Below are 9,628 nucleotides of genomic sequence, written 5' to 3' on the forward strand. Positions count from 1 at the left end.
AACACAAAACAAAAACAGTTTCACTAAAATGTCGTCTTAACAATGAGCGTTTATTGTTATCTTATCCATTAATTGGAAACATAAAGTCACGAGTTTCAAAAATATGTTTGAATTTGTCAGCGAAATATATAAGAAAATACCAACGGTGCGTTGGACTGGTTGGTGCTTAATTTAGTTTTTGGAATCGGTTTCATTACGCCCTAATTCGATTCCTTTTGGGAGGACGGATTTATGCCATGTCTCGGTATTACCAACCGTTGCGTCCGGTCTAAGGTCTAAATTACTGGTAACAATCATGGGAACAATAGGAACGGATAGGAAATGAACAAGGGTAGGAATAAAATTTTATGAATGATGAGGAATGATGATTCTTTATCAAAATTAATGAAGAATTGATTTGTTCTATAATTCTCTACACATAAAGGAATGAAAAAGAATGAAAATGAAAACATATTTCTCATGAATGGTAAAAAATTTAAGGAATGTTAAAAAACATCGTGTTCCTCCTCATTCCCTTGGTCACTAGTCAAACCCTAAGAGATTAGTTAATCATAAGAGTATCATTAACCCTAAAACCCTATTAGGGTTTCTTAATGACTTTTTAAGTATTAAATGTTAGTTAAGAACTTAGTTAAAAGACACCAACATTTTTGTGCTCCAATACTAATCTCTTGATTAAGGGTTCTTATAAAAAAAAAATTAAAACTAATTCATTAGAAAGCAAAGGAGTGTGAGAAGGCATACCAAGTTCAATGAATCTTTCCATGTCTCAACATCCCATCTCCTTACAGAATGGTCCCATGAACAAGAATAAACTACATCATGCTCTGGCCAAACAAGTGATGAGACACATTGTGTGTGTCCAACAAGTGTAGTCTCCGCCTCTCTCTGTAACAAAGTTCATTCCGAAATTATTAGATACGTCAACTCAACTGAGAAAATACAACTGTTAAAGAGTACATTTGTCTCTTTCTCTTGATCTGAAGAGACAAGAGAGTTTGCATATCATCCCGACTTTATTGACTGTACCTCTAACTGAGATTCCTCAGCCTGATTATTTCCTTTTCTTTTCTTCCCTGGTACTGACAACTCTGAAGTAAACTCATTGGTATCCCACACATTGATCGTGCAATCCCATCCGAGCAAACCTGAATACATTATACAGTAGGTGAGCGCGATGGAATACGATGTAGTTTCACTTGCAACACACAAGCCAAGCTCAAGGGAAAACATCAAACCCTGCTTCCGTATTTCTGAACTATAACACTTGCCTAGGCATGGGCATTCGGGGTCCAATCGGGTTTCGGTTTTATCCATTCGGGTTTTGGTTTTTCGGGTTTATCAAAATCAACCCCATTCGGGTTATATAAAAGTTCGGTTCGGGACCGGTTTGGGTTCTATCGGGTTCGGGCCGGGGTTAGTAAATCTTCAAAAAACCGGTATAACCCATTGTACTTTCGGGTTCGGGTCCCAATCGGTTCTTCGGTTTAAAAATACCTGATTTGTACCTATTTTGTAACTAAAACATAAATGAAATTGGTTTTTCGGATTTAAAATACATGATTTGTACATATTTTAATAGCCAAAACATAGCTAAAATCGATTCAAAAATAATAAAAAACATCAAACGTGATCATTCAAAATCAAGCGAAAAATAAATATAGTTAGTGATAGAAAAAAAAACCAGATAAATGAAATCATAAAACAAAAACTAAGTTCTCATGAAATGAGAAATATTATTCAATGAAAACAAAACCAAAATCTAAAAACTTCAGGCTTCAACCGCCACATTCCACCATCAACCTTCATGTAACAGATAATTATTTTAGAAGTTCAATAATATCTTAAAGTATTTTGGATACATATTAAGAATTAAGATCATATTTGGTAGAAGTTCTTTTGTGATTTTAAATGTTTCGGGTTCTATCGGATATCCATTTAGGTCCGGGTTCGGTTCGGATAATACCCATAACCCAAAATACCAAAAAACAGGATCCATTCGGTATTTATGTCGGGTTCGGATCGGTTCAGATTCATTTTTATCGGATCGGGTTCGGTTCGGATTTTCAAGTTTGGTTTATTTGTCCAGCCCTACACTTGCCACTGACGCCCTGTGTCCACGTAATATCTTGAAAGCACCAAGTCTTGTAGTAGTGTCACCAGATTCAGTTGTATCAACCTTTATACATAAAGATATGACTTCAGTGAACCGGAACCTTCACCTTTGATGCCACAGCCCTTATGTATTCGATTCCAAGAGTCCTTTACTGTAAAAACCAATGGTTTAAAAAGACTATCAACGCTAATTCGATGTGCCACACGAAATGAAAAGCTGCTGTGTTTAGTGAGTGATTATGATTAAAAACATTACCGCTGAGATTCCTTTCGCGTTAAGAAACTGTTCAGGCGACATTCGAATAAGCTCCCCATCGATCAGGGAGTCAAATGGCTCAGGCTTTTCTGTTCATCCAATGATCCAAGTTATCACTAATAGATAAGTTTTCATGTACACTCTAATTCACAAGTACAAGCGAGCAATCGAAACTGACAACTCTAAAAAATCAACAAGGTACAGAGCGAGAGAGAAGTGTACCGAGACGAGTGACACTGGAAGGGATAACGACAGAGAGAGACCGAGACGAGTGACACTGGAAGGGATAACGACAGAGGTGACCGGAACTTTGAACGGAGAGTCAAGCTTCGTTATGAGCTTCACGTGAATTACTTTGGATGCATCTTCTCCTTCGCCGTTCATTTTTGCCTCTACATTCTCCAATAGCCGATTACAGAGCAAGAAGGAGACGCAGAGATTGATTAGGGAGAGAGACACGGAGTGATTCCGTCGAGAGAGAGAAATAGATGAATGCCCTTTCGGCAACACGTGTCTCAGAAGACCATCTCTTCTAGCACCTAATTAAGAAACGGGGTTAAGCGGCCGCATTAATGATGCTCTAAGGCCCGGATCACCTCCCGATTATTTTTAAAAAAAATATTGACAAAATGGTTAAAACTCTTGGATTTGTTTTTAGCATAGGAACTATATGGGTTAGAATAAACAGATGATATGGATATGACAACTTACAGTGCATCCATTGCACATCACGAGATGGCTACCTAATTGAACTTATATGTTTCTATGGTGAAAACTGAAATGTATAAGGCAGATATACGATCAGGTTGAGTGGGAGTGTTTAAGAGAACTAATAGCGACAGTAATTTATGATTTACAATGAATTAGGCTGGATCATGCATTTTGTGAGCTAGATGACTTATGTGTTTGTTAAGACAGTCGTAATTTGATCACAAACATCATTTGTTTAATTATTTATTTGACTGGTTAAAGTTTATTGTTTAATTATTTATAGTTCCACGTCTCTACCAAACACCCAGCTAAACGAGACAGATCCCTTTGACTGACGTTTGACCCTGTCGCTGGCTCTTTCCTCTAACCTCTTGATCCTCTGCGGCAACGTGCACAGATACTCCTGTGCTCTCCTTCCTTCACCTGACAACCCCGACCCCAAACTCTCCACCTTCCACCTCCTCAACAGAAACTCCAAGATACCAGCGTAATCCGCCGCCGTGTAAACTCCGATCCTCTGCGCCACCGCGGCGTAGTGATCAAAAAGTTGGTCGTCTCTTCCGTCGTGCATAAGGTGAGCTGGCATCGTGATCCGCTTTTTCATCATGCTCGCCAGCGCCTGTACTGTTCCGTCGGGGTCGAGCTCGAATAGCTTCTCCACTATCTTCGTGTAAGCAGTCTCGTGACGTTTCTCGTCGGCGGCGATTGTTCCGCAGATCTTTGCTAGTGTTGTATCGCCGTAGGTCGTGGCTAGCCTCGCCGTGTTGCCGTGAGAGATGAATGTGGCGCGTTCTTGGAACGATGTGTAGATGAATCCATTGTAAGGATTGTTTTCAAACTTCGAATCCTAAAAAAAAAATATCAGCAAACAGATTTTATTATTAATATTGAAACTATAAAGTTTAAAACTCCTCAAAATGATGCAAAACTAAGAAAAAACAAAGTCGAATGTAACAAAAATTACGCCAAAAATAAATATATTAACTCTATAAAAAGTTAGACAGAGTAGATAAGGAGCTTAGAAACTTATCAAATTAATATTGAAAACTGTAAATTTATTATTTAAGTAATTTTCTCGAATAATAGTGAAAAATTTCATGCAATTCCCCTTAGTAATTTATAAAAAAATTCAGCATGCAACTAAAAAAAAATCATACGTTTAGCCTAAACCTCGTCTTGATAAGAGAAACGAATCTTTATTTAAACCAATTTAATAAAAACGTATGTCACGAAAATAAGATAAAAATCGAATACTTACCATACCAGAACCGATTAGATATTGTATAGTCCTTTCAACATGTCGCATATCAACGCGACCACATAGGTAAAGATACTTGTTAAGCAAATCACCGTGACGGTTTTCCTCCGCCGTCCATGCTCTGATCCAAACCGCCCACGGCGATAAACTCCCACCGGTTTCATCCTTAACGCCGTCAAGTGTGTTTAACGTCGTTTGATACGTTGGAAGTGCTTCTTCCGTGATCATGTCTCCGACAAGAACTACAAAGTAGTCATCAGGAATCTCCTTTGTTCGTTCTCTAATCTCTCTGACTTGGTCGTAGAATGCATCATCGGTCTCGGGCGCCGGTAAAAAGTCCTGTGGTTGCCATGAATCTTCGACCGGTTTGAGATACGGTAGTAGTGTGGTTTCTGCCCAGTTCTCCATTGATTTGAAGATCTCGAGCTTCTCTTGTGGTATTGTGTGTGTTATTTGGTTATTTACTTCCTTGATTGGTCGAAAATTATTGCATGTTACGTTATTATTCCTGCAAAAAAGTTAAACTAAGTACCAACAGAAATGGGTCCTCGTACTTGCTAAAAAGATTTGCGATATCTTTTACAATTATAGAAAGAAAAAAAAAACATAATATATATTTCTAAAACCATGCATGTATGTAGTTTGACACAAACTATTCGTCTATTTCATTTTACTAATTATAAAAATGAAAAGTCTATAAGTTACTAATCTAATAACTTGCTTTTGAGTCGTTAATCTCAATACCTTTGTGCTTAAAAAAGAAAACATTTTATGGATTACATATATGATTGGTCCATTCTTTTTGCTTTATGAGCCGAGTGGAGACGTTGGGTCATTGCTTCCAGATTGGAGATTGGATTTCTTATTACTTTAGTAAGATTATACAGCGACGGTAAAGATTTTTTTGATATTTGATTTTCAATAATTTTGCATGGTGGGTGAAAATGTATTTTTTAAGACAACTCAGCTTATTAAAGTAGAACTGTACTTGTTGCCTGACAAATACAATTTACCTAACCAGTTTTTAATTTAATCGTTATTTGCAAGCAAATATTTTCAATTAAACTATCTTAGAGCATGATTACTGGGGGTTTTTAGGGTGAGATTATTAGCGAAATATAAGAATCTGTTTTTTAACTTTTAACTAAAAAATCTAAGAACCGGTTCTTAAATAAGAGCATCTTCAAAAAAATCAATCGAAACTTATTTACAATCTTAAGATCACCTAATGATGACTAATGTCACGATCCATGTGAAAACAAACACCACGCAATGCATGTGTAGGCACACAGGAAAGTTAAAGGTATAGTCATTCTGCAGTGTAAAGAAAATGTTTTCAGGTGGACCAAAAAAAAAAGTTGACATCATGATACGAATCATGAATATGCAAAGATACATAGAATCCAATGTATATTTTAGTCCCACTTAACATGACAATAATGACTTTAGCTAAGCGTTAAAATGTAATGCTCATGTAATACCTCAGATCATAACAAAAATATGTGATAAAACGTTAAATCTCATTTGAGCAACCACATTAATGAAACTGCATTATAATTTTATTTATTTGTGTTTGAAACGACGGAATAATATTATATTTAGGATAATTACATAGAAAACAGAGAGATTGAAAATGATATTCAGGTCACACTAAGACCCTACCTAAATGTTTATGCATATCTAAAGGAAAAAGTGTGTTTCAAAAAAAAAAAAAAAAATCTAAAGGAAAAAGTGAAATCGAAGATCTAAACTAAGTATCAAAAACATTTAAAAGGCGAAGAGATTTTACCTAGCAGGGTTCTTGGTGACGCAAGAAACTTGAAGGAGACGAGAAGAAGAAGATCCAAAGCCACGGGGAGGAGAAGTTATTGACGACGGCTTCTGCGTCATCACCGGCGAGGGCAAAAGCAAAGCTATCGACATCTCCGCTCTCTTTCTTTCTATCTCTCCTCAACAGATCTTTTTGATTCTTTCTTTCTCTCTCTCTCTCGTGCTTGCGCGTTACAAGTTGGAATATATATCTCTATATATACAAAGTAAAGTTGGCTTGAGTTGGAGTGTTCTGTCTTCTCATTGATTATTCTGAATATCTGATTAATTATAGTATTACTATAGTACTCCTTAAGCAACCATTGACAACTGTTCGTTTGATTTAATCAATTATTTGGAAGATTCGTCTAACTTCATAAATAGTTTTGATGTATAACTTCCGCAAGAAAAGCCATTTTTTCCTGGGGAAAAACAAAAGTACTAAACAATGTATCAACTAAAAAACCTCTAAAGTATTTTTTTTTTTTTTTTGCCATCTTTTATTAAAGTGCTGGGCCGAAGCCCAAAACACAGAAAAAACACTAAAAGCCCACAAAATGGACATAACAAAACAGAAACAAATGGGCCTAAAGCCCAATCGACCCACAAATGTAAACGCGCGTCAACCAAACATACGTGACCGTCCACGCGTTGAGATTCACCGTCAACGCGACACACGCGTCCGGACACCTCATGAAGCATGAACGCCAACCTCTAAAGTATTTTAAATCACCTTCATAATTATTATTTTTTAGATATTTACGAACTAGAGATAGTCAATAAAAATTAAAGCGTTCAAATAATTCAATAATTTGTCCACCAGAAATTTGATGTTATTAATATTAGGCATCATTATTATACAAGTTGTGATTTAAGTGCGTAACCAACTGTCTGTCTATACAGGATGTTGCTCAAAAACAAGTTGTCGTCTAGCAAAATTTGGTTTTTGTGTCATTGATTGGATAACGAAAGTACAAAACCCAAAATGAGAAGTTGCCAAATCCATAACTTTAACGCTATTGACCGATTTAACATCCCACCCTGATAAGCTGGTAAGTAATATTCACTCCGTTACACAAACGTTTTAGTATTTTCACACATATTAAAAAAACACATTAAACAACCATAATAAATGTATCATTTTCTGTAATTTTCAATTTTCAATAACTTTTTACAAATAGTAATTCAGTAAAATCAATTAATTTACGTGAAGTTTACATTTTTTCATAGAAAACACAAAAAATACATCTTTCTGAAACAAACATTTTTTCTAAAAAGTCTATCATTAAGGAACAGAGGAGTACACAATACTACCCATATGAGTTTTTAATTTTCACTTGAAAATTTGCGAAAGAAAGTTATTTGCATTTTATCATAATTTACGTTATGCTAGAACAACAATTTTCCGTTGGGTTTGTCGAACTTAAAAACAATTTTGTTATTCTTTTCAGGTAATTGGTAGTTTATACTAAATTTATAATGATTTTATAACGCATAAGCGTTACAAAAATTAGAAAATATTGATACAAAAACATTAAAATAACAAATTTACAAATGACAGAAGTCTCTGGTTTAGTTAGATAAGTTACGTCAAAATACATTAAAAAAATTAAAATTTTACTATCACCAAGATTTATTTGAATGTTACTCGCTTTAAAAATCTTAAAAACTCTGTAAAGTTATCTTTGGTTAATCGCATTTTAAACATTTCTTATTTGTTTTATTTTATTTTCCAATTTCAACTTTGTTTTGGAGTAATGTTTTTCTATTATATTTTCCATTCTAAAATAGAGTAGAAATGAGTTTACTTAAAAGTATTCACCATTGTTTTTATTTATTTTTTTCATAAAAAATTTAAATCAAATTAAACATTAATTCTATATTAAAGTTATTCAATTAAAAAAAACAATTTTGTGCATTTAAAGTGTTTCATCGTGTTTATCGAACATAAAAACAATTTTCCATTCTTTTTAGGTAACTGGTGACTTTTACTAATTCATAATGATTTTGTAACGCATAAACGTTATAGAAAATTTAAAAACTGAAAATATTGATATAGAAACACCAAAAAAAAAAATCTTTGTTTTCATTTATGATCATTCAAATTATAAAGGTTATGTTAAAATAATTTTTAAAATTAATATTCACTAAAATAAATTTGTAGGTTGTCCATTTAAAAAAATCTTAAACAATTGTGTAATATATACAATTTATAGTCTTTTGAGCGTTTTAAAATTTACTTCATTTTCATTTTAAGTTCTGGAGTAAAATAAATTTTAATCTTGTTATATGTTACTATAAAATATAGTAAGATGAGTTTATTTCATAAATTGGGTAATCATATTACTATTTTATTTTTGTTATTTATTTATCATTAAAAATATAAAATTTAACTAAAACTCAATTATGTTTTGAAGTTTGTTCAATTTTAAATAAATTTTTTTTTACATAAAAAATGATCACATAGAATCCTGAAATTATCAAGTAGTTCTTATATACATTCCAGTTATCTTTTTAGAATTACTACAATCAAAATTACTTAAATAGACCGAAAAGCAAAAGAAAAAGACAAGTCATAAAACGCAAACATCAAATTTAAATTATATTCCCTTTCTGAAACTTACGAGTATATTTTTATCAAAAAAAAAAAAAAAACTTACGAGTATATTCTGGATGAAAAAGTTAAGCAAATGATATTTCCCAAAAAGGTATTGTCCAAGATTATAAAATATGTACACTAGTATCGAAGCACATTGGTTTGGTAGCAAGTTAGCGAACATTACCACAAAATCAGTTTGTAGATTTGACATCATGCTTTCTTTAGAAATAAGTTGAGAACACAAGTTTGATCAAATTCCAAATTGAAATAAACATAGGAGTATAGGACTATTGTTTTCATGATCCATCCCGACTTTTTTAGTCCACCAGTTTCTCATTAGTTCGGCACATCTGGCCTCAGAGCTTGTTTAGCCATACTATCCTCAAACACTAGGTTTTCCCGAATACAGAAACTAAAAGGAGCATAATAAAAAGATTTTGTCAAACGCCAAATATCAAATAAAATTCGGTGGAGATCCGAACAATGTCCACCATCTAAGATCGCCGGAGTCAGCTTTATTTGTACTTAGTCTTTATGATAAATGTTTTCAGAATTAAGTTAGAAATGAAATCAAACTTGTCTTTGTGACAGTGAACAACTAGATCGAACATATATATATATATAAGACTGCATATCATTTTCGTTTACTGATATGTTTCTTATTATATTTGTTTCCACAAAAATGGAGAAATATATTTATCAACTGAATAAAATTTTGCAGTATTGGGAATCTTCCCAATACAATTCAAACCAAACCAATATGTAACCAAACTCAACTAGACAGAAAAGTCTGAAAGAAAAGTATATTGATTTTTTTCTTAAAAGATCGTTTGAACAAAATCTAGTTGTGTCGCTTGAAAGATCGCTTGAACAAAATCTA

The 9,628-nt window shown here is 33.5% G+C and overlaps 2 protein-coding genes across 2 annotated transcripts; both read right to left on the bottom strand.

Moving 5' to 3' along the window:
- Positions 1-637: 637 nt before the first annotated feature.
- On the bottom strand, positions 638-1,353 carry LOC111209329 (ribosome biogenesis protein WDR12 homolog). The gene is made up of 3 exons (XM_022709123.2): positions 1,239-1,353; positions 1,030-1,148; positions 638-888 (listed from the first exon to the last, which is right to left on the bottom strand). Exons 1-3 carry the CDS (start codon positions 1,315-1,317, stop codon positions 706-708), a joined length of 381 nt encoding a protein of 126 aa, XP_022564844.1. The 5' UTR covers positions 1,318-1,353; the 3' UTR covers positions 638-705.
- Positions 1,354-3,295: 1,942 nt separating this feature from the next.
- On the bottom strand, positions 3,296-6,447 carry LOC106372204 (stearoyl-[acyl-carrier-protein] 9-desaturase 3, chloroplastic-like). Its single transcript, XM_048769126.1, has 3 exons — positions 6,130-6,447; positions 4,341-4,848; positions 3,296-3,929 (listed from the first exon to the last, which is right to left on the bottom strand). The coding sequence occupies exons 1-3, from the start codon at positions 6,261-6,263 to the stop codon at positions 3,360-3,362; spliced, it is 1,212 nt and encodes a 403-aa protein (XP_048625083.1). The 5' UTR covers positions 6,264-6,447; the 3' UTR covers positions 3,296-3,359.
- Positions 6,448-9,628: the final 3,181 nt, after the last annotated feature.

The sequence above is a fragment of the Brassica napus genome, chromosome C9 (genome assembly GCF_020379485.1).
Source record: "Brassica napus cultivar Da-Ae chromosome C9, Da-Ae, whole genome shotgun sequence".
Classification (NCBI taxonomy): Eukaryota; Viridiplantae; Streptophyta; class Magnoliopsida; order Brassicales; family Brassicaceae; genus Brassica; species Brassica napus.

Excerpts from the sequence above, each read along its gene's own strand:
- LOC111209329 (XM_022709123.2), bottom strand. The coding sequence starts at position 1,317 with ATGGATAAAACCGAAACCCGATTGGACCCCGAATGCCCATGCCTAGGC. Across the intron at positions 1,149-1,238 it reads TTCAGAAATACGGAAGCAGG|GTTTGCTCGGATGGGATTGC; the intron begins GTTTGATGTTTT and ends TAATGTATTCAG. Across the intron at positions 889-1,029 it reads CTGAGGAATCTCAGTTAGAG|AGAGAGGCGGAGACTACACT; the intron begins GTACAGTCAATA and ends ACTTTGTTACAG.
- LOC106372204 (XM_048769126.1), bottom strand. The coding sequence starts at position 6,263 with ATGTCGATAGCTTTGCTTTTGCCCTCGCCGGTGATGACGCAGAAGCCG. Across the intron at positions 4,849-6,129 it reads GTCACCAAGAACCCTGCTAG|GAATAATAACGTAACATGCA; the intron begins GTAAAATCTCTT and ends ACTTTTTTGCAG. Across the intron at positions 3,930-4,340 it reads ATCTAATCGGTTCTGGTATG|GATTCGAAGTTTGAAAACAA; the intron begins GTAAGTATTCGA and ends TTTTTTTTTTAG.